The 25097-nt window shown below is 42.1% G+C and overlaps 1 protein-coding gene across 2 annotated transcripts in view; it reads right to left on the bottom strand.

Annotated features, from left to right (window-relative positions):
- CCDC30 (coiled-coil domain containing 30) overlaps window positions 1-25097 on the bottom strand; it is an 83958-nt gene that overhangs the window by 58417 nt on the left and 444 nt on the right. For both annotated transcript variants that reach the window (XM_029578994.1, XM_029578995.1), the window contains exons 2-8: window positions 24608-24876; window positions 16683-16865; window positions 16106-16226; window positions 13427-13611; window positions 8105-8246; window positions 5494-5609; window positions 4347-4454 (exon numbers count right to left, since the gene is read on the bottom strand). In XM_029578994.1, coding sequence (XP_029434854.1) covers window positions 4347-4454; window positions 5494-5609; window positions 8105-8246; window positions 13427-13611; window positions 16106-16226; window positions 16683-16865; window positions 24608-24625 — 873 coding nt within the window. In that variant the 5' untranslated portion in view covers window positions 24626-24876. The remainder of the gene's footprint in view (window positions 1-4346; window positions 4455-5493; window positions 5610-8104; window positions 8247-13426; window positions 13612-16105; window positions 16227-16682; window positions 16866-24607; window positions 24877-25097) is intronic.

The following is a 25097-nucleotide window of genomic DNA, read 5'->3' as shown; positions in this document are numbered from 1 at the left end:
TCAGACATTAGGAGGTCAATACTGAGTTTTAAATTTCTCACCCCATCAATAAATTTTAGCCATCTAAGTCACTACCTGGGTAAAATTTACTCATATAAAGAGAGGCTGGGGGGAGTCATTTTGGGGACATGGCTAAAACATATCCCGATAGAACTGATATTCAGTGCTACCCGGATACATTTAACCAGGTACTTGGATAATTTTAGGAAGGAATATTCAGTGGCAGACTGACCTGGGTAAGTTATTTATTTATTTCTATTTCTATTTATTAAAACTGTACTACATAAATGAAACAAATGTCAACGTATTAGCCTTAAACATATTAGCTTGATTGGCATGGTGACACATCTGCTTTCAGCTTGATAGATTCCTGCTGAATATCCTGGTAACTTCCCACTCACTGCAGTGCTCAATATCTATCTCTATATATTATATCTAGCTGTGCGGCCATTCCTGTACAATGCATCTAAACTTTGTCTAATTAACTAGTGGACTGCATCAAGCACTGTTATGCACTGGTGGCTTACAGATTACAAACTCTGTCAAGGATCATTCAGTGAGAGCTCCTTTCACGACCACTTCCATTTAAGATATATGCAAAGCTGCTACTTGGTTATAAGTTCACACCTTTATGTCCCATTACTGTCTCGACGACATGTCTCAAAGGGACAGTATCTCTGGATAAGTAGTTCTGTGCAGCCTGTTCACCCAGTAGTCCACTCCTCTGGCGGGCTCTGGGTTGCTTGTTTTGTTCTGCAATGCAACCTCAGCTCAGGACTCTCTAAAGCATGGTGGCTAATTCATGCCTGCTTGCCAACAGAGAAAGCTTGTTACCTGTAAATAGCGCTCTACGCACAAGGAAGGACGAATTAGCCATATTTAATACCTTCCCCCTGTCTGGAGCTCTGGGAGAAACTGAGGAGCTCATGAGACAACTCCTGCACATGCTTTATTGAGCTCTGAGAGTCGAGTCCATGTCAGATGACATCACCCCCACATTAGGGCTAATTCAGCCGGCTCTCTACAGAGAACCTTCTTTATAGGGAGGAACCTTCATTTTCAGTTATTTTATTTTGCCTGGGAATTTTGTTTTTATTAGAACAAAAGCGAAATCAGGGGGAAAATGACTTTTCCATTGATGTTTCTCCTCTCTCTTATATTAAAATCATGTTTCCATTGATATCTTTTGTTATAACATTGCAATTCATAAGCAAAATGAAATAGAAACTGAAAATGAAGGTCCCTATTTATAGGTAAGCAAACTTGCTCTACCTGCATAAAAGGGGTTTGGAAAACTGTCCAGCCTATATGTGGTTGAAAGTATAGGTGTTCTGCCACAGTAAGTGAACTTTTACCCAGTGACAGGTTTAGGTTTTTGCCGCCCCTAGAATTGTTGGTGAAACGTAGTTCTTATGAGCTTAGAACAGTGGGCTGAGTCCCAGGGAAGCCAAGGTTCAAATCCCACCGCTGCTCCTTGTGACCTTGGGAAGTGAATTCACCCTCGGTTGCCTCAGGCACAAGCTTAGGGCTTGATTTACTAAGGCTGTTCTCTATGGGAATGCGGCCGTTAGATTGTAAGCCCTCTGGGAACAGGGAAATAACTAGGCATTTTGATGTATATCCGCTCTTATCTTAAGCCATCTCAAATCCTTTATGGACCATTATTATATAACAATCTTCACTGTTGAATCCGGTTGGATATCTTTTCTCCTAGAGGCCTCACAGGGCCAGATTTAGGCGTAGGAAACATAGGAACAGGCCTGGGGTGCCAAATTCTTAAGGCACCAGAAAGCTAAGACTCCTCATTGCTGCTTTCAGATTTGTAGGGGGGAAACCCCCCATCCCGATCCTCTGTCTGTCAGCACCATAATCTGAAATCCAGCCCTGGGACCTCATCTACCTGAATTTTATAAAGAAATAAATCTTTTCCCAATGGCTTCAGATGACTAACTGCTAAGTGCAGATCCGCCTTTATCAGGGTGAGAGATACTAAGTATTCTCCCTTGCATGCCGCTGCTACGACAGACCTCAGAGTTTCCATGCGGAACAGGGAACCTGGAGAGGCAAATTTACCTTCTTTAAATCAAATATCTCTTGAACTGGATACAGGAGAGAAAAGAAACAGGATGCTTAACTTAAAATTGACCTCCAGCCCCAACTAAGCGTGTTCAGGGTCTGAGCCAACAAATTCAGCAAGACATCTCTGTGAAACAAAGAAAACATCTGAGCAGAGTCCAAAGTGGCTCTCAGTCATGAGAGGCTGGAGCCAAAAGCCAGCATCCCGCTAAACAAGCTTTGCGCATAAGCAAATGAAAACGGACAGAACCAAACTAAAACTCTACCAGAACCAAAGATCCTTCCTCAGTGCAAGTGACTCTCTGTACCCCCCCACAGGACAAAAAAAAACCACCCGCGATAGTTGGGGAGGGGATTCTCCTGCCTCTCCCGCTGACGCTGCTAGGGAATTGAAAATGGCCACAGTTTCCATGCTGACAGGGAAAGCCTCGGCACTAGATCCTGCCACCCACGAGGCTTGTCCTACCAGTGCAGTCACGCTCGACGCAGACCCCCCCCCCCCCCAAACGCAGTGCCGCTTTTGCCGCACGTACATACTGTTCCACCTTAACGGCAAGCAGAGCAACAGTCCCTCGATGCCATGAAGCCAACACCTGGGCTGCTCCGCAGGCAGAGAAGCTGCTGAAAAACCCCATTGCTAAGCTCCCCTCTGCTGCACAGATTCCTCTAACTAGTTCCTTGTTCTCTCTTTTTTTTTTTTTTTACTCTCTGAGAACAAAGCAAGATACATGGAAACCAATACTTTCCTTTGGTGCAGAGGTTCAGGTTCCAGGCGCACAGGCAGCATGGCAGACCACTGGCTATATTTCAGCGACCCAGCCCAGAACAAACCTTATAAAAGAGATACTTCCCTGCTCCACTGGGCTTTCAGTGCAGAACTGCCAGCAGGTTCCATCACTGTCTCATGGGGGATGAGGGATCTGGACCACCAGATGTCTACTCCAAGGACCTGTGGACCAAGCTATCAGAAGGGTCACCAACCCCCTGCTCATCCACCTCAAACCAGGGGGAATGGCCCCAGCAAGACCTCACAACTCCCTGGGAGGATCCAGAAATATTGTTTTTTTAATCATCTTTTTATTTTCTCTCTGTCCAAACTGCAGGTTTTATACCATCTACCATCTGCTGAGACAGAGAAATACTGAGGAACTGCAGGTGGCACACTAGGTTATATACAGTGTCAATGAAACTTTCTCTGTCTCCATCTGCTGGCAGGGAGGCAAAACCCAGGAGTCTGGACTGATCTGGGTACGTATAGGGAATTTAGAACTTATTGCAGTCAATAAAACTGACTGAAGCCATTTAACAAATTAATGTTCAGGATCCTATTTTCCTTCTGAGCTACTGAACTAGTTAAAATGGTTTAGATCCTTACGATAAAGAATGTCAAAATGAAATATATTGTTGGTTTAAACTTCTGCAACTGTGAGGCCTCAGAAGCAGCGAGAGTTGTCTGGTACAAGATAAGGATGAACAATGTTTCATTGCTTCCCTTGTGATTAAAAAGGGAAACTGTAACTTAATCTCTCTCAGGATGTTTTCAAGGTTAAATTAGCTTTCCCAGGGTAGTTAGGAATGTAGCTGTCTTCACCCTTTCATCTTCAATCAAAAGTGCATATCTTAACATTTTATCTTGGTAAGAAGGTACATTTAAATTGTGCATATGCCATGTCAATTCGGAGTCAGTAAGTATTGATTGCTGGCTTCCCATGTATGTATGAATAAATAAAGGGTTAACTTAAAAGAACTTCCACAGTCTCTGCATATTGCTGTGTTGGTAACATTTTTCATAGCAGATGGTGCATTAGCCGGGAAATGAACCCAGGCCTCATATGTGTGGCAGGCGAGAATTCTACCACTTCTGATTTTAGTTTTTAACTGATAAATCCTGATAAAATACCCCTGATGCCAAAAAAAATAAAATGAAATAGGTGTTTATTAGATAAACACCAAAAAAACACCACTTCCCCTAATACTCTCTTACCCCTCCTTTGCCTAACTTGGATCATCCACTTTGGTTTTTGTGCCATTTCCACATTAATGGCTCCTCAGCTGCACAAATGTATGGATTTGATTCAACCAGAAAAAGTACCCAACAATAGTATCTGTGCCGTGAAAAACACCAATTTTTGGGCACTCCCCCCCATCCACACACACACGCCAAGAACCCCTAATTAGCTGGAAATTTTAAATTTAGCAACACCTCAAATAAGAAGCTAGGTTTATAATTTACAACAATGAGACACCAGCAATCTTTTTTAATACAATACCTGCAACGGCTGCTCAGTATGTTCTGCTGTGTCATTAATAGGTGGAGATAAATGTCTTTGCTCCTCTTTCTTCTGATATCCGTGTATCTCTTCTTTCAGCTTTTCAATCTTAAATAAATGATTTATCACAGTTGCACTACAACTACAGTATGTTGCAAATGCTACCTATTGCCATACTAATTAGGGATATATAGTTTATACAATACAATATCAGGCAGCATACAGGCAGTTGTTAGAGATGGTGTCAACTGATGGGGAGCTATCTTTTATAACAAATCCCTGCTATTAAAAATGGGTGAGGACAAAGAAAAAAAAAAACCAGACAAAACTGTTACTAGGGCATCATCAAAAAGAGCAGATTAATCACATTTATCATTTACTCCCAAAAATGTGATCTTTCCTCCCTTTTGTTTTTATGATGGCCCTATTAACATTTTTGTCTAATTTTTCTTTTCCTAGTTCACCATACCTGCCCATCTCCTTTATATCGAGTACTATATTCGTGGGTATGGGATTCATGCCTTCTCACTTCTCTGCTGTATGCACAACATAATCAGATAATTAGAAACTCAGGATGAGGACAGTATGGAGATACATTTTCAAACAGCCCGCAGAGCAGGAAAACCTGCATGTACATTCTTCACGCAGACGTTACCGAGCATTTTCAAAGCAAACTTATGCCCAAAAAATTCACTTTGACCATCCTCGAGCAATTGGCAGAGCATGGGTACAAATTCTCTCGCAGAACGTTACAGCTGCTCCAAGCAGGGTGCAACTCATGCAGGGTAACCAATGTGCACAATTTTTTAAATCAAAAACTATGCATGCAGGTACAGACTCCAGCCCCCCACCCCTGGAATGCTTCTGCTCAGGCTGTGTGTAATTTTACGCCCTCAGGCCACGGATCGATTTTTAAAAGCATATTTATGTACATCAACCAGAGTTTAGTGCATGTACATCCTTTTGAAAGCTACCCCTCAACATCCCGCCTAACCAGCCTCGCAGAAGAAACGTAATGCTGCCACAAACGGCAGATGGGGAAAATTGCCCTGGCACAGACACCACACGCAGATTATCAACAAGATTTTATAGGGCGTTAATCACTAAAGATTACGCTCTACAAAATATGGACCTGAAATAATCTTACCATTTCGGCATGTTCCTTCCTGTCCAAGTCCAGTGATCGGACTCGACTGCGTAATGCCAGAATTTCCTTGTCCAATCTGTTGTTATGGTCCCGAGCCTTCTGTAGTTCAAATGTATCTAAAATGTAACCATCTGAATGAAATATTCATGTTACTCATCCAATTGTATAAATGTATTTATTCAAAGTACAGCAAAAAAACATCGCCATGAGGAGTAAAAGCCCTGCTCTCTTTTCTACAGCAGCACACAGTCAACCACACTGCCTCCAAGAGGCAAGATATTTCTGACGAGAGGGTCTTAAAACACTATCCAGTAACAAGTAACAACATGATTACAATCCACAAATCACCCCGCTCTTCGAGATCTTCTGACAAATTACAGCTATTCATTCCTCCTCTCTCCTCTGCAAAACTATCCTCTACTAGACATAGAGCTTTCTCCATAGCCGGACCAAAAGAATGGAACTCTCTCTCAGAATATCTAAGTTCCATCAAAGATTCCAAAAACTTCGAAAAAGAACTAAAGACATGGCTGTTTAGACAATCATACACAGAATGATTTGGTCTATATAGACCATTCCCGACCACCTTCTAAACACAATTTCTTCGTTATATATGCTAATAAGTACTATACTAAACTAACCTAGTTTGTCTCATTCTAAAATAAAAAAAAAAAGGTTTAATCTACTTTTGCTGAGACGTTATATAACCACATTTTTCTCTTAGTTTGGTGTTATTTATAATTTTATAACTGTTCACTGTATGAAACTGTTGTTACAATGTAAACCGGAATGAAGGCAGCCTGCTATATTTCGGTATAAAAAAGAATATAAATAAAATAAGTTCAGAGGTAAGTGCAAGCAGTGAAGCAAAGTTGCTCACCTGTAACAGGCGTTCTCTGTAGATGACAGGACAAATCAGCCACACAAGTGGGTGATGTCAACCAATGGCGTCAAGACGGAAAAACTCAAGAGTTCAAAAAAAAATGAGAAGGCTCTTCTGAGCATATGTGGGCATCCTCGCACAGCTGTCACCGCTTGAGTCACCGCAGTCTTTATAGTAAGCTAACCTTCAATTTTAATGGAAAGAAGGGTGGGATTACGTAGATAATTTGTCCTGAGTTTGCTGTTAAACTTCTGTCTCCATCTGCTGGGGGGGGGGGCCAAACCCAGGAGTCTGGACTGATCCGGGTACGTATAGGGAACACATATTACAGGGGAGCAGCTTTGCTTTCTCAGTGAACGAGTAGGTCAGAGTTCAGCCACACAAAAGTGGGAACTACCAAGCCAAGGGTTGCACGAAATTATCATGCTTTTACTTAAACAAAGGAACGTGCAACCCATATTATGTCAGAGGCTGGAGGGAAGAGTTGAATGAATCAATTAAATAAGCTCCTTAAAACTGCCTGTCCTAAACTGCAGAAAACATTTTTTAGGCAGTAATGAGCAGTAAATGTGAGGACAGAAGACCAATTGGCAGCCGTGCATATCCTCTATGGAGGCAGAGTGAAGATGTGCTAACAAAGCTGCCATAGCCCTGACATAATGGGCCTTCTCTTTAGCTTGAAGATGGAGTCCTGACTGTTTACAGCAGTGGGAGATGCAATCAGATACCCAAGTTGAAAGGGTTCTTTTGCATGGACTGAAGGTGATAAACAGCTGTGAAGACTTTTTGTAAGGCCTTGTTCTTTCTAGGTAGAACAGAGCTCTTCTACATCCAGTGTATGAACAGTCTGCTTGCCCTTAGGGTGTGGTCTTAAAGCATACACTCATACGTGCATATCTTTTGGCCCCGCCCCATCCACATTCCACCCCCCCCCCCCCCCCCCCCGATGCAAGCTATTAGCGCAACGGTACTCGTGCACGTATGTAGGTGGCTTAGATAATTGGGTGGACATGCGCATGTGCTAGATGCACCCATCTCCCGGTTTTTGAGCGCATCCGGCTTTTAAAATTCACCTTATACTGTTACACATAAAAATCTCCAGAATGTTACAGCAAATGGCGCTGGGCCAGATATAGGATCAAATAAATTACGTGCAGGGAAAAAAAAAAAATAAGCCTGCTTTTTGCATGGCGCATCTTTTGCCCATGACTTTAGGTCCCTGATGCTTCTGGAAAGAAAAACTAATTCAAAGAAAAAGTTCAACAAAAACATTGTAGGATTTTGCCCCCAACAGCTAAATTGAAGGAACGGGCTAAGGCGTTTTGTGCAAGGTTTTATTTGTACAACTTTAGCTGCACAAATTTTTCCCTCTTTTACAAGTTGCAGGAAATAGAAACCGGGAGAAAGATGCATCATTTCAAAATTGTGCAAGCAAGTTGCTGTGGACAACAGTAACACACACCAAACAAATTGTTCCATTAACTAGCAAACTGATAGCACTGGGATAACACGATCCTTAAGTCAGACACACCGATCACGCATGAAAGAGAACCCTGGCAATTCATCCGACGGGAGCTAGGTGGACTAGAAAACTCATGTGCAGCACCTTTATAATAATTCGTATGTATACTGTACCATTCTATTTTGGCTTGACTTCAGATGGCATTAATTTCATTTCTAAAGTTCTGTCATTATTCAACTAGAAAAAGTTTGCTTTACTTGGCTTACTCTGTTCTTTTCTCATGTCCAGTTCATCTGTCAACCTGCGGATCTCATCATGAGCCATGTGCAGCCTATGGGCAGCTTCGTCCAGATCTCGCTCCACACATTCTCGCAGCTTCTTTTCCTTCTCAAGGTCCTCATCACATGTCTGAAGCAGAAAAGAAGAGAGGCTAGGACGTGTAAACCAAAAAATTGACAAAATGCATGTTGGATGAATAGCATAAATAATGCATTCCTCCTTCTCTACTCTCTGGTTCCCTCACTAGAACCAGATGAACAGAGAGATGAACAGACTTGGCAAAAAAACAAAAATAACATGGGCATGTTTTGTTCATTCTGAAACACGACTAATAAATGGATCTCAGTATAGGAGAGATGGGGAAAAAATGTAAAGATGATTTTTATATGATATGATACAATGTTACTATGAAGTGGTTGATGTACTGAGCCTGATATAAGTGACTCTGTATTCAAGAGAGCCTGCAAGGTTGAAGACGACTTGTCAGAGGAATGCAGAACCCAGTGCTGACAGGTGAAGTAACCAGGAGCAACAGGTCTCCTTGGGCAGATAAACAGGACACCACACATAAAACCAGAAACAACAAGATCTACACTTTCCTGCCTCCCACAGATCGTCTCCATAACATTCTATTAAGTGAGAGGGGTCACAACTTGTGGCCAATATTGCTGCTGTCCTGCAAGATGATATAAAACATAAGAACAAAGGATTTCAGAGAATATTCTGCAAACACCTCAGCATAGGAGACTGGTCTGAAGTGCTCTTACTGCTGAATTCCATCATTTGGAAAAGCAGGATAAAAATCCAAATTATAATACTTTGGTACTTTTTATACATTACTTAGGTTTCTAAAATGTCATTACTCATGGAATTTATTGTGTCCAATATATTTTTACTATTCACATCACAATTCAGGGATCAGAGATTGCTGCATCTCCTTCCTGATGCATAGACAGGTTGGTAGATATCCGAAGAGAGGATCCACTTATACCGCATTTGGCTCTATGTAAATGGCATATATCCCACTGTCAGTCTTAAAAGAGAATAATTTTATAAGAACCTACCATAGTGGTAAAATCTGCAAGTACACGTTTCCACGCAGAAGTTTACTTTGCAAATCCTCAGGTAATTAGCTGAGTTTGCACATAAATTACCTCATACAAAGTTACGTCTGATCCACGTAGGGTATAATTTGCACAGGACATCTTAAGCGCAGACTTTTTAAACTAAAAAATCTAATTGTATGCAAGCTCCAACCCCATGCCTGCTCCCCCTTCTTCGTAATACCTCTCCTCAGTTCACTTGAAAGCACGTGTGAAGCCGGATTATGTATGTACAATTTTTTTTTTCTTATGCACTGATCTCTTCTGCGACTGAAGAACTGGGGAACCTTCGTATGGTGAGATGCGGCCAGCAGGTCGATGGACGGGAGACCCCAGTGATCTATTATCAGCTGAAAGGCTTTGGCCAACAATGCCCACTCTCTTGGATTCAGATTCTCCCTGCTTAGAAAGTCTGCTCTGACATTGTCTGTGATGTGAGAGGCTGAGATCATCTGTAGTTTTATTTCCACCCATTCCATAAGGAGATCTATCTCCTGTAACACTTGAGGCTCTTGGTTCCTCCCTGGTGGTTGATGTAGGCTACCGTCATTGCATTGTCCAACATCATGCAGACCACTTGACCCTGAAGTCTGTGAGTGAATTGTAGAGACGCCAATCTGACTGTCCGGACTTCCAGGCAGTTGATGTTCTTCCTCAGTCCAATGTCCCTGAGCCGTCAGTTCCTGAGCCCTGGAGGCTTGCATCTATTGTGAGGACCAGCCAGTTTGGAGAGGACATGGGTACACCCCTTCTCAGATGAGCTTCAGCAGCCACCACTGGAGCAGAGCGCATAATCCCATCAGTAAGTGGAGGCAAATCGAATAATCTTGAGACTGCAGGTTCCAACATGAAAGTAGTGAGTGTTTAAGGGCTCACATGTGTGCCCTCGCCCACGGCACTACCCCCAGGGATGCCACCATCAAATCGAGAACTTGAAGATAGCTCCATACCGTCGGGCATATTGTGCTGAACAACAGATGCACTTGGGAAATCCACTTCCTTATCCGGTAAGGAAGACCTTGCCCTGCTTGGTACTGAACCGGACTCCCAGATAGTCCAAGGACTGGAAGGACTTAAGATTGGTTTTGTCCAGGTTTATGACCCAACTGAGTTCCTGAAGCAAGGAAGTCACCCTGTTGGTCACCCGGAGACTCTCTTCCACAGACTTGGCCCGGATCAACCAGTCATCCAAGTACGGGTGCACCAGGATTCCCTCTTTTCTCAATGTTGCTGCTATGACCACCATAACCTTAGAAAATGTTCTGGGGGTGGTGGCTAGGCCAAAGAGCAATGCCCGGAACTGATAATGGCGACCCAGTACCACAAAGCATAGGAAATGTTGGTGTTCTTGACGGATTGGAATATTTAGGTAGGCCTCAGATAGGTCCAGGAAGGTTAAGAACTCTCCCGATTGTATGGCCATTATCACATAGCATAGGGTTTCCATGTGGAAATGATTCACTCGTAGATGTCGGCTGACGCTCTTGAGGTCCAGAATGGGGTGAAAGGAACCTTCCTTCTTGGGTACAATGAAATAGATGGAATAATGCCCCCGTATTTTCCTGGGGTGCAGGTACTGTGATTATAGCCCTCATCCTGAGGAGCCTTAAAAGAGTTGTTTCCACTGCCTGTTTCTTGTGCTGGGAGTGACAAGGAAATATCATGAATATGTCCCAAAAAGTACTGTGAAATTCCAGCACATATCGTTCTCGTATGACCTCCAGTATCCATTTGTCCGAAGTGATCTCGACCCACCTCTGGTAGAAGGGAAACAGTCGACCTCGTATCTCCTTGTTCTGAGGGTGGGTCAGCAAAATTTCATTGGAAGGTTCAGGACAAACCTGAACTTGAGCCTGCCCCTCTCTCGGGCTATAGACTACAAAAGGACTAAGACCTCCCAATGAGCCAAAACCTCTGAAATGTGGAATTTCTGCAGGGGCAAAAGCATTGTGAGCCCCTGGATTGACCCTTCACAGGCGAGGGACACTGTAACTACTTTCTCTTATCTTCTGGTAGCTGGGGAACTGAAGATTCATCCCATTTACTGGCCAGCTTTTCCAATTTGCGTCCGATAAGGAGTGATCCTTTAAAGGGCATCTTTGTAAGATTTGCCTTGGAGGTTGCATCTGCTGAAAATTTCAGCAGCCATAGCAGTCTTCTGGCCGCCACCACTGAGGCCACTCCTCTGGCCGAAGTACGGACTAGAGCCAAGCCCATGTCAGTAAAAAATGTGGCGAGTAATCCACCTTCTGAGAGAGAGTAGGCACAAACAAGCTACCAGGGTACAACAAGAAGCAATCTGTAAAATCATTGCTACTGCATCAAAGGCCTGATTAAGGATGGATTCCATCCATCTATCATGCGCATCCCTTAAGGCTGCTCCTCCCTCCACTGGGATAGTTGTTTGCTTACAGACTGCACAACCCAAAGCATCCACTTTAGGAAAACACAAACACTCGCTCACTGCCAGATCCAGTGGGTTTAGAGCTTCTAATGCTCATCCACCTTTAAAGCTTGCTTCCGGGGCATCCCATTCCAGGTCAATCAACTCCTGGATGGCTTCTAGTACTGGAGAGCAGCAAGAGGCTTTCCTTAGGGAAATCAGAATGGGATTCTTCTTAGGTTCCATCAGAGTCTGCCCCAGGAACTCCCAGCACCTTCAGGGTGTGGGAAACCAGGGCTGGCAATTAGTCTCTATGGAAAAACCGTAATAAGGTCCGATATAGTTCTAAACCAAGGGGACTTTTCCTCATTTTCCAAGGAATCTGTATCCTCCTCTTTGTCCGTGCCATCCAGGTCCCTGCCAGGGATACCCTTTTTGAGTTGAGGCATGCCTCAAGATCTGCTGATAGGACTGGGAGAGGGAGGGCTTATTGGCTGAGGTTCCGTATGGACAGGGGCAAGTGAGGTAGCAGACTGCGCCTGTACGAAGGTTTGAAGGCCCTGGAAAAATTCCACCCAAGAGAAGGCAGCCGGATCCATGCCTAGTCCAGGAGGTACTGGGTAGGTGCCGCTGAATTTCCTCTCCTACGGATGACCCAGTCCCGGGGTACTCAGATCCAGGTTACTTCCAGTTAAGGCTGTGGCTGACCCAACTTCAGAATGGGAGAAGCTGGGCTTGGTAAAGTCTGGGGAGGCCAACGCTCCCTGGGCTTCCTCACAGTGCTGACATAAGTTGGAATCCAGGTTAGACTGTGAAGCCCTTACCATGAAAAGCAGCAGAGAGAAAGGTGCTTGTTTCTTGGCTATCAGAGCCATTGGCGGCGGTAACTGTGTGTTCTGTCAGCTCGCACTTAATTTTATGCGCACAGATTTCGGGTGCCTAGGCGGGATGCAGTGAGGTGCATGCACAGCCTGTGCACCTGGCTTTATCTTTATTCTGTGCTCAGTAGGTTGTGTGTGTACGTACGCGTGCGCGCAACGTTATGCAGAGGGCAATACGGCACTCACAAAGACACGCGCAAGATGGCGCCGCCGTGGGCTAGCATGCAGTGTGCCAACCAAACCTAAAACTGGGCCTAGCCCACCGGGGGGGGGGGGGGGGGGGGGGGCTCAACCCGCTTGGAAGCCCACTTCCTCTTACCCCAACGGGATCGGGAACGTCGGTACAGCGCACCGAGCAAGGAGACTGGAGGAAGTCTTAGTGAAACCCCTCCAAATGTCTCTGAATCGGGAGGTAAATAGTCTTCTTTTTTTTCTTACCTGGGCTCAGCACTTACTGGCTGAATACATAGATGTTCCCCAGCTGCGGGGGGAAAGGACTTTGGCCATCATAGCCACACTCTGCTTCCTGCACCCGCTACCTTTCAGCTGTTTAAGAAGAAATCCATGCCAGGAATTGGCTACTGAACAAGGCACACCTCTGAGGGATCTTGGAAATCGCCTCAGGAATTCTCAACTGGGGGAGGGACCTTTAGGTATCACTGCAGGAGAGAGGGGCTCAATTTTTTCGCCAAGTTAAATGTAGAATTTTTCCTTCCAAAAAGTACAGCAATCCCCATAGGGAGAGGTACGTCCATCATCTGCTGGAGACTGAGAAATATTGAAGGGCTGAGGTCACTACAGGGGTGTATCTAGGGTGACATCAGTTTTGAAATCTGAGTCCATCTCCATCTGCTGGCAGGGGAGCTTAACCCATTGGTCCTGAGTCCAACTGGCTACACATTAGGAAACCACTATTAACATCATAAAGCCATGCTAGAATACCTGCAGATGGGATTCCTGATGACCACCCTTGTGGAAATCCAGATTTTCTTCCATTAGGTCCAGTCTCTCCAGCACTGTTGCCCTCTCTACCAGTAAATAGGCGATCTGTTCACTGGGATTGCTGTGCGCAATCTCCGAGAGCCCCTCCTGATCCAGCATCTCTTCAACCTCTTTCGCTTGTGCTTCTATAAACAGAGATGTACGCATTTTATAACAGTAATAATGCACATATATCCACATTCGGGGCAATATTCAAAATGCCCACATACTTTTTACCTGCCATCTTTGAACCAATTTTCAAAAAGAAACATAGGTGAGGGCTTTCTCTTCAAAGATTGCTGCAGATACACAGCACATGTGAACACTTCTGCCTACTTCTGGTACAGGAAGACTTTTGCTGGAAAAGTAGATATGAAGATGTGAAAATGCAAGCAGTGTGTGCACTTTTCCTCCCCTGATTTACACAAGCTGCTGAGGATGCCGCTTCTCAAGGTGGAACATGCATACTTTCAGCCATACTGAGGGTAGGACATTTTCAGAAAGCCGATTTATGCAGGTTAAATGTTTTGAAAATTGCCTTCTCTGTAAACAACTCATGCATGGCTTATCAGAGACCTTTTCCCATTGCATCTAAACTTCCATCTTATTATTTTATAATATGACAAAAATGTATTGTAATGTTGACAGACCACCAATGGCCTCCGAGAGTTTAACAACTCTTGAAGGCTACTGGTGCTTATTTGGCTGCATTTATTGAACAGCACTATAGAAGTAGCAGTATTTTAGTTGTTCATGGTTACTACATGAAAAATAAAATCCCTCTTTTACTCATCAAAACAAGAATTGAAAAACTGGTTATGAGTCCCTTATGTATAAAAATTCACTTCTTCCACTTGTATATTTCCAGAGGAAAGACAATGTAGTTCACCAGTCCTCCTCAGGGCATAAGTTAGTAACTTAATAAGTTATAAACTACGGGTCTGAGTTCAGTCCCAGCCCTGGATCAAATGTAGTGCACCCTTTCTCCTCCCCTCTAAGCCCAGGGGGACATCTGAGCAGCAGAAGTAGGGCAAAAAGCCTGCATGCTCTGACATGGTGACAGTCACTAAGCAGCCACCCTGTAAGAAAGCAATTAAAAATGGTCAAGCAATGCAGTGAGGGAAGAAATATCCACCTTTTCCAAAAGAAGATTCAGCTGGTGTCTCAGATTCCTTCCTGATCGTTTTGAACACAGATTATTAGATACTCCTTGACACCCATGAAGTATAAGCAGAAAAAAAACTAATGAATCCTGGTCATCAGTGAGAGTCAGCTGCAGGGCCAAACCCAGAAATAAAGCTTAAAAGAATTCAAAAGTGCACTATTCCCCAAAAGAGAAAAAGACAACGGATGAGGCTATTTCCACTGTAAGTAGAATGATAAAAAAAAAAAAAAGATTCAGCAGGAAATCATGCAGGTGTACAGGCCACAGGACAAGCTAATACAGGAGAAGCTTAATTATAATGCATGAGGCAAATAACAGAGTTATTCAGGAAGACTGTAAAGTGTGCAGCCGTCTACTGTAACACCAACCCCATCAGTCAGCTCAAGACGCCTTTCTGTCTGTCACATCCCTGATTCAGCAGCTTCTCCCATCCTTCTACACTTGGCCACCCCTCTCTTCTTTTCCAAATTATGCTCTCCACCTCACTCAGTCACACCCAATGCATGGACCTGGCCAGGAGCTGTTGCACCTGCTGGAGACAGACGAATACTGAAGGGGTTAGTGTACAGGTTCTTCCCTTAAAGGGACATCCTCACAATTCTGGTCTGTCTCCACCTGCTGGATAAGGGACATAACCCACTGTCTGGACTGATCCTGGTATGTACAGGGAACACATATTTATGATCAGCACCAGGATTTAAGCTGCACAGTTTCAAAACAAAAAGGACACATTAGGTATAGCAAGGAGAGGAGCTCTAACCTGGCAGCACCAGTATATGAGCACGGCTAGAAGTGTGCGCCACTGAGCGAGGATGGAGGGGTTTGCGAAGGAAAGAAGTTCATTTCCGTAGCATATAGGAAGCTACTCTCCCAGTCAGAGGAAGGAAGTGAACTGAGGAATACAGACAGGATCCAGAGACTGCATCAAAAAGAACCTTTACTGGATCTATACAATGGGTACTATTTGCCCACGAGATGAAAAGGAGGAAAATAATTTATTTGTTGGAGACGGTAACCTGAGGAAGATCCTGGGGATCTTATGAAGGAGTTACTCTGAAGTATGGCACCTGCATTTGCTTCAGGGGAACTCTTGGGTAAGGCATGGTTGAGAGTCGGAGAATGTAAGGGAAAAGACCTGTGGGATCCAAGGATGGAAAATACCAAAGAATATGTGGAAGAAAGTACAGAAATGGAGAAAAGCAGAGCTCTAAAGAGACATGTGTACTAAAACTATCAGTTTCTTAATGAACAATCCCCAGCTGTGGTGGCCTACTGGTTAGAGTAATGGGTTCAGAGCCAGGAGTCTTGCTTCTGCCACTGTCACCTTGCCAGGACCTTGGCCAAGTCACTATTACTCTCTGCTTCATGTGTCTGCGCACTGAGCCAGCTCCTTCAGGGCAGGGCGTCAGTGGATGTGGTTTGTTCTAGAGTGCCCAGATTTAAGGCACCATAAAAGTATGCGGAAACAAAAATACCATGCTGAAGTCGGAGGTGCTCGAGTTCTGTTCTGAGCTGCTCGTTTTCTTTTTCAAACTTAGAGGCAAGACCTTCTCGTTCCTCTGTTAGATTTCGAACATGGTCTACGTAGTTCTCCACCTAGAAAATAAAAAGCCAGCACAATAAATTATGCTCACTTTCACACACAAGGGAAACTGTAGAGAGATTCTGCAAGTCAATTAACAAATGACAGCATTTCATTAGCCACATGTTAATCATTCTCCGTGCTGCAGACAGAATGCACTAACCGGAAAATATGGCTGAAATACATTTTTATTTTTTATTTAAATTTAAAAGTTTTTATATACCGCAAAATGGGACAGTAATCTGACATAAATCGGTGTACATAAATCGCATACATAATAAAAGGTACAGATAATAAAATGACATTACAATCAAAATGAATATACTTTAGTGTACAATGCCAAATATGTTGATAAAATAATGTCTTTATGAGCTAGGGGAATACATTAGTTAGTTATCTTATAAGCTGATGTGAAAAGGTAAGTTTTTAGTAGTTTTTTAAAATTCTTTTGTGCTTTTCTTAAACCTCACATCTTTCATTTCTTCAGCTTGTTGTCGCCGGAGCTCCTCCAGGTCCTGACTGGCCGACCATAACTTGCCTTCACTGCGTTGATACAGGCACCAAAGATATGAGAGTCGCTCATCGGAAGTTGCACAGGGATCAAGTCCTTCCTCTTTCAGGGTGTCTAGTATATCTTCCACTTGGACTTTTTCCTTAAAAACAAATCATAGTAAGCAGAAACATTTAAAGCAAACATATTCATTAAACTCTAAACTTGCTCTACTAAAATAAATCGAGCATCTAAAATTTCATTTGTTTCATTTAGATCCCACCTTCACATACGAAATGCTCAAAAGGCGTAACAGAGAACAAAAAGAAAACTCAAGGAAAAATTGTAAACAAGAAATCAAAACAAAAACGATGACCATCAAAATAACATAACACAGAAATATAAGACACATACCTAACTACAACTCATATTAATATATATAAATACATATATGGCTATAACACAATTTCAACACACACCAAAATAAAGCATTATACAGGCATATTAAAACACAAAATGCTTCAGGGGCAGAACAGTAATAACAAATAGACAGTACAAAGAGCACTATGCAAATAGTGGCCACATTTAGTAAAAGGTACAAATAAATAAGAATAAGCAGTGGACAACATACACTGGCAGCTCACAAAATAGCATTGATGTCCTAAAAAAGCAGATGAGCGAATTGCCACTTTATATCATCCGCAGCTTATTCTTATTTATTTGCACCTTTACAGTTCTTTGGGTTTTCTTTTACTAATGTGGCCACTGTTTGCATATTGCTCTTTTATACTGTTTATATGCTATTACTGTTCTACCCCTGCAATATTTAATCAAAGTTATTTACCAGTAGCAGGCGTTCTCCAAGGACAGCAGGATGTAAGTCCTCACAAGTAGGTGATGTCATCAGACAGAGCCCTGGCCGTTATTGCTGACTTCACAGCTTCTATTTATTTATTTGTTGAGTTTTATATTCCGTCATTCGGTAGAGCCATCACAACGGTTTACAAAAGTATACATTTTTCTAGAGCTTTCAGAGCTCTGCTAAGTATTTGAAGTCTTACAATGACTCTCTCAGTTCTTTAATTAAGTTAAATTAAAAAAAAAATCAATTCCTAAGGGAGGAGAATGCATTCTGTGAGGACTTACATCCTGCTGTCCTCTGAGAACATCTGCTACAGGTATGTAATTTTAGTTTTTGCCTGAGGACAACCAGGATGTGAAATCCTCATAGCTGGGGAATCCCTAACTACAGGTTGCCTTCGAGCAAAAAAAAAGAGGGGAAAAATACAACATGAAGAGTGCCAGAGGGCATAACTATGTTTTTATTGGCAACAGACCATTTTCAAATTAAAACAAAAATTAAGAAGGCATACTGGAAATAAAAAGTATGGGCCTTGGGGGGGGGAGGGAGAATGGAGTTGGATTCTAAACTGCAAATCAGCCTTTCAAGACAGATTGACCAAACTGACTGCCAGTCCTTATCCAGATCAAAAGAAATAAAAAGTTGGATAGAAGGCTAAAGCTCTCTTACAGTCCAAGGGGCTATGAAAATCATATTACCCCTCGCCTTTCTGAGTTTCAGGAGCCTTCATCACTAGAGGTATTGGTAGATAACCAACCATGCTCCTTCAAATTTAAAAAGAAGCTAAGCCAGCTAGTCTATCTCTAGGTCCCATGTATATTTGACCTTGCCTTATAATGTTTTCCCATGCATATCTTACTTCAATGTTACCTCAATGTTTTTCCCATGCATATACTACTTCATTGCTATTTTGCCACCTGTATTGACAATTTTGGACATTCATTTAAAGTTAAGGAGTTCACTATCCTGTTGTTGCACTATACTTCTACTCTGTACTTGTGTGATCCCCCCCGTTTTTTACTCCCTGTTAATATGTACTTTCAAACCTGCTGTTCAAATGTGAACCGGTATGATGTCCCCACTAATACCGGTATAAAAAAAGCCTATAAATAAATAAATAAATAAATAAATAAAGCAAGCAAGCAAGCATACTGAAGCCCACTCCCCCAATTTAGGTAGAAGGCATCCAAGACTAGTTTGTTCTTTGACCTTGAATTAGGGTTCCCAGGGAAATCATTTTGAACTTTTCTTTTACTGAGTGCTTGTATGGTGGACCAATGGTTTATACAAAACCTTAGCCTTCCCCTGACAGGGAGGTTCCCAAGAATAGAAACTGGGATGCTGACTATGTTTTTCTGGATCTAATCAAAAACCGATTTTAGCTGGGGAGCAGTCTGTAGCTTCTGGCTTCTCTGCTGTCTGGGTTGAGAGTGAGGAGTTTGTTGTTAATGGAACAAGGGAGTGAAGCTAAAGCCTCTTTGGAAGATAGAAGTGTCTCCTGGGCACCCCACTCGAATATCTCCTGAATGATGTAGAGAGAGGTTCAGTAGGGACTGCATAATGTCTGAAACATAGCACCTTGGCTTTTTATTTATCCACCACTTCCTTCACTAACGTTGAAGAAAATGTCTTTCTTACAGGACACATCAGCAAGCCCATCTTGCACATTCGTTCCGAGGTTCAAAGTTCGCAGCCAAGAAAGCACAGATTCCTATGGTAGAGGCTCTTAATGCTGTCTTGTAAACATCACATGTTAAATGGACAAGTGTTTTTTACACTCCTGACCCTTGTTCGCTAGTGCTCTTAGTCTCCCTCAAAACACATATGATGACCCATGCGAGAGGGCCCGGACCTTATCCAGAATGTTCTGCAAGCATTGACTCATGCTATGCAGGTTGTGAGCATAGCATTCTGGTAACAGTTTCTCCCAAGAGTGTCTAGAATACTAGACTCTCTCCTAGGGGGCACTGAGGAGTGTGTCTTTGACTTCTTGGCTTTCTTAAGAGCTGATTCAGTTAACAGACTAGTGCAAAAGCCGTTTGTTGCCCCAGCTGACATGTCAACCTTTTTGTTGACTGGATGCACAGACAGTAGGGTCTCCTGCATTTTCAGCTGTACATCCTTAAGAATTTCATGGATGGCTGCAGCCACAATCTCTTTAGGGGGCTTGAGAAATTAGAGGATATATAGCATTTGAGCCCTGTAATCTACCACCACCTCCAAATCAGGAGGAATCCTTAAACATTTCTCTCACAAAATCATCAATAAACACCAAATTCACTAGAAAATTTTTAAAGGGTCTCATTAAAATAACCCCACTATTACCCATTTTCCTTTGTTTTCCATTTACAAAACAACCCTCCTCGTTAGGGGGCAGCAATGCTTGCAACAAAAACCGAATGCAAGCCCGGTAACAGACCTGCACAAAGTGAAGGCTGTGCCCTGCCACCTCCTCCCCAAGAGTCAGAAGAAAAGAGCCATTATTGGTAAGAGGCAGAAGACTCTGCCACTTTTGGCTCTGTAAAGAGGTGCACCAGTAGACCTATGAAAGGTTAACAGAATCTGAGGGGAGTGGGAGGAGTTGGAAGCGGGGAGTTAGTCAGAAGGGGCTCCTTGATCATATCTGAGAGGTAATGAACACATTGACTGCAGCAGGGTGTGCTAGTGGTGCCTGGAATGCAGTCTTTGGTTGGGTGGGCAGTGGGGAGCAGAACCATCAACATTTTGCACCCCCCCCTCCCAGTTTTCTAACAACTGACAACAGTGGATCTCACTTCATAAGTCTCCATATTTTGAAATGTTACTTTATTTTTTAAGTAGATGCTTTTACTTAGCAGACTCTAGAAATCTCAGAGGGAGAAAATCATTTCAAAGTTATTTTTGCCATCATTAGGGAGGCGATACACGCCTGGAGGAAACTTGTTCTCTCTTCAGCTGTACTCCAAACCCCTAAAGAGTCTTAACTGGCAGCTTTGCACTCTCCAGAGGCTTTCTAATATGCCCAGCAGGAGATATGAAGCACTTAGCAAGAGCCTTGGAATCACAGAGGAAAGGAATATCATTTTAAAAACTATTTTCTCTTTCTGAGAGTGAATGGAAGTCTACATTTTAGTCAACTCTGCACTGAAGTCGCTTACTAAATATTTAAAAACCTTTCAGACACTGCAACGTGAGCTCAACTTTCTTCTGCAATTTTTGTTTTACCTGAATTTGGACACCATAGGCACATACTATATTTATTTATTTATTTATTTATTTAGAGTTTTTCTATACCGGCATTCGTGATTAGAAACCACATCATGCCGGTTTACATACAACGAGGGGGTGTGAACAAAAAACGGAACATAAACAAGTGCAAAGAGATCAAAAGTTACATTACAACAAGGGTCTTATAACTGGGGAGAGAATTAGAATAAGAAAACCGAGAAGTTAGGATTAAATTATTTACATTATATTGTGAAGTCTCTTATAAAATTTGCTATCTCTTATAAAAGTTGCTATCATATGATAGTATGATATCAACTATAGTATGAAAGGTAAGAGAACCGGGGATTCATGCATATGCCTAAAAGTTTTAAGAAGTTAAACCTAAATCTTTAAAAGCTTAAGGATTAATGAGTAGTTTTTTTCATTGAAAAAAAAAAAATAATGAAGACGTTGCCTCTCTCCCCGCCACCACCCCCTTACTCCCAATATGGGGTCACGCGCAGACTTCATTTTACCCTTTTGCCTCTCACGCAGGGGTACTTACAGACACTGTTCTGCCACTGCTCATGTCCATCTGCTTTATATCAGGTGCCCATGGTGGCCGTGTCCGACAAGAGTTCTAAAGTGAAAAGAACTCTCCGAGGGAATGCAGGAAACAATACTATACACAAGAAGTTCCCATGAGAACAGCATTAGTACCTGCTTGTGCCCCCAAACAGCTTTCCATTGTAATCTTAGCCATGCCTTCCAGGGGAGAGAACAATACATAAAGCATAGCCTTCATTCTTCAATTTAACCTGTGAACTTACAGAGAATCAGAAATCACAATCATACAACCGAGCTCACTAGAGCTCTTGATTTAATGCAGATGCCTTTCAACACTTGCAACAGAAAATACAAAATAAGTAGGCCTGGAAATATTTTTTAAAAACTTAGGCAACAATCAAATTTTTAGGAGACAGAGAACAGTTTTTCTTAACTTTCTTCTTGCTTTTCCACTCTTCATTGTTGTTGATATTATTCTTGTTTTGCTCAATTTTTGTCTTTTTTTGTTTTGTCTACTTAGCATTATAATTTTTTTTGGTCTTCTCAATTCTAGGCACCAGGTGACCTGGTTTCCGGAATTTTTTCCAGCCCTCAAAATAAGTCAAATATAAGTGAAACCTGGAACGTTCAGAAGGTTCTTATTAAAATGTCTTGTAAGTAGTTTTACGATTGGCAGCATCATAAAACATATTTCCTAGGAAGTATTTCCAATACTCTTTTTTTTATGTGGCTGGATAGTTCTTCCGCTTTCTGGCTCTGTTGGAACCAGACTAGGGATCCTGGCACCTTGAACCTTCATTTGTAACTACCTAGGTATTTTTCTTTTATCTTAATAGATCGTCCTCTCACTACTCCTAGTCTGGTCATTGCAGCAACGGTTCTGAAGCTGGGAGTCATGCACTAAAACTCCTCCTGGAATCTTGTATCATGGGCTTGACAATCCAGCCACTAGGTGTTGTCCTTGTTGATGATCACAACTCCTCCCCCCCCCCCCCCCCCCCCCCCCAAGGACCATGAATGCTGCCTCCGCATCTTTAAAAGCAGGCTACCAGCTCCTTTGAGAAAATTACTCCTAAATTTATTATTTTATTTATTTATTTGGAGTTTCTTATATACCGATAGCCGTTCGCACATCGTATCAGTTTACATACAACTAATAACTTGTGGGCATAGCCCTTACAAAGAACAATAACAAGTGAACACTAAGCACAACATAGAAGGCTGTGATTTTTTTAAATATGAATTGTTTTTAAAAAAAACAAAACAAAACACAATGTCAATCCTTTTGGGCTAGCTCTGCAATTAGCCAGAGCTCTCTATCCGATGGGATCCTCAAGGATCGGGTGCACCAGAGTTGGCAAATGCACTCAAGCTCAGAAAAAGAGAATAAACGGCTAGTCGAGTGGCACTTAGGCTCAGTCCCAGAGGTGACGTCCCTTCAGACCACCTGCTCCGTAAGAGAATGTGTGTTACTATTAAAAGGAGAAAGTTGGGAAGCCATCCACATCAATAAACTCTGCCCTTTTAATGTGCTACTATGACACTGGATACATGGCTTCTAGTGTGGCTACATACAAGCAACTCCTGTGTGGAAACACCTGAAAAGGAGAAATCTGACAGCCATATTGGTGCCGGATTCACTGCAGGTTGCAAAACCATTTATTGCACCAATATAAGTTGAATATAAGTTACCTCTGACTTTTTGAGCAATATATGAACATAACATTGAGTCAAAAGCTTTTTCAAAAGACTTCAACAGTTTGACAAATCTGCCAAAGCAGTTAAAGACTTATTGAAGAATTTGAAGAATTTGAATTTGAAGAATTTGAATTTCAAATTAGTTATATTTTTGTAAAGTTAGGAAACAGCTTGGAAACTATTATTAGAAACTCTGTAGCAGGCTTTCTAGCTTTTCTATATTATGGTTTTTAGTCACCCTTCTAATCATTTTAATCAAAAATGAAAAGGCACAAATTCTTCACTTTACAAAATAACAAGTAAATGTTTGTTCAAGCCCCTTCCTTCTACCCCTCCTTCCCCTCCCCCCCTCACTAGTTCTTTTATCAGTTTCATTGTAAAGCCCTGTTGGCCACTTTTTTGTTCTATGGAAACCGATGTGATGTTTTCTTAACAAATGTCGGTATACAAAAAACTTTAAATAAATAAATAAGAAATAAATAAGAAAACATTCAGATCATAATAATCAGACCCACTAGTTATGAATGAAGAAGTCATGCTTCTGATGTTGGAGTGGTAGTACTATTCTTAAGAGTGGGACACAACTTAAATGTGTTGAAGAAATTCTTCCCAGACAAGTCTCTAAACCACAAACATTATCATTTATCCTCTTTTTTTCCATATACATCTCATCACTTGAGCCTCGAGCTTCTATGTGTTGAAATGTTTTCTGACCGAAGTACACATTACTCGCTAGTGACCCTCAAACAACCTTTCCATTCATGAAATGTCTCTGCCCAACAGGTTCTGTATCGGTACAATATTGCTGGGATCTGAAAAGAACAGCAGGACTATATAAGCTGAAAAGCAAGACAGAACCATCAATGGCCTTGCAGTTTTGCTTTTCTTAAGAAACTGAACCTACAAGTCCATTGATGCAACAGGAGTAAATCAGCCCCAGGTTAGCTTTCCCTTTCCATCCTCGGTGAATAACCACCATACCAAAAAAAATCTTGTGGATGCAAGATTCATAAAGCTACAGTTATCATGATTCATCAGCTCTCAAAGTGATCACAAAGTTCCTTTTATCTCTTTTTGCAGCTTCTCCTATAGATTTCCATAGTAAAAGTAATAGTGATCATAGAGAAAGCAATTTTCAAAGCAATGTAGCCGCATTAATACCAACTGGCTACCCTAGATTGCTCTGTTGGAGAATTGCTTCCCTTCTCCCCCCAGTGCAGTCAAAAGTATTTGTATTATTTCACAATAAAGAACAAGTTCATACAAATAGCTAAAACTTATATTTCAAAGAGGCTCATATTTATTCAAAAACAGCCAAGGATTTATAATAACTAGAACACAGATACCAAGACACAGTGAAAATTGTCGGTGAACGTTCACAGTTCTCTGCCAACCTGCTATTATATACACAACCATTCTGTGCTTCCTCTTTAACAAGTCAATCTTTATCTCTTTATATGCACCATCCCTCATCTTCTCCAGCAAGAATTTCTAAATGAGTCACTCCTGGAATCTGTTAGAACTGAAATCAATGCAGCACAAGAGTTTGTGGTTTCATTAAAATTTCCAATAACAAAAGTTGTAATATTTACCACATGGGATTTATCCATAATCCTTTTGTCAACAGATGCAGAGTTCTCCCCACATGGTGGATGCTGGAGGTCAAATACAAAGCCTGCTCCACGGGTTTACAGACTTATAACAAAATGAAGATCGAAAGACAAATGATAACGCAATCCTGGGAGAACGATAAACTAACTTCAAGTCATCACTTTAGATCGCAGCGTAATTCCAACAGACTTCCCCATAAGGAGTTATCAACACCGATCAGAAGAGGTCAAAGCATGAAAAATGCACGAGCCTGTAACAAAAAAAAAAGTAGGACAAAACAGCATCAATAGCAGGCTTTCAGTCAAACGACCACTGCGAAAGACTGCCATCCCCATCTATAGTGGTAGAAACAATAAAAGTCCAAGTGCAAAGACACGTGAAGACTGAAACAGAGTTTAGTGACTCCTTAAGACAACACTTTCCTTCAAAATACTTTCTAGCAAGTCTCTTCCTTGATCACAAGAGCCATAG

The sequence above is a fragment of the Rhinatrema bivittatum genome, chromosome 15, assembly GCF_901001135.1.
Source record: "Rhinatrema bivittatum chromosome 15, aRhiBiv1.1, whole genome shotgun sequence".
In the NCBI taxonomy this organism is placed as follows: Eukaryota; Metazoa; Chordata; class Amphibia; order Gymnophiona; family Rhinatrematidae; genus Rhinatrema; species Rhinatrema bivittatum.
This window is presented reverse-complemented; position numbering and strand designations above follow the sequence as displayed.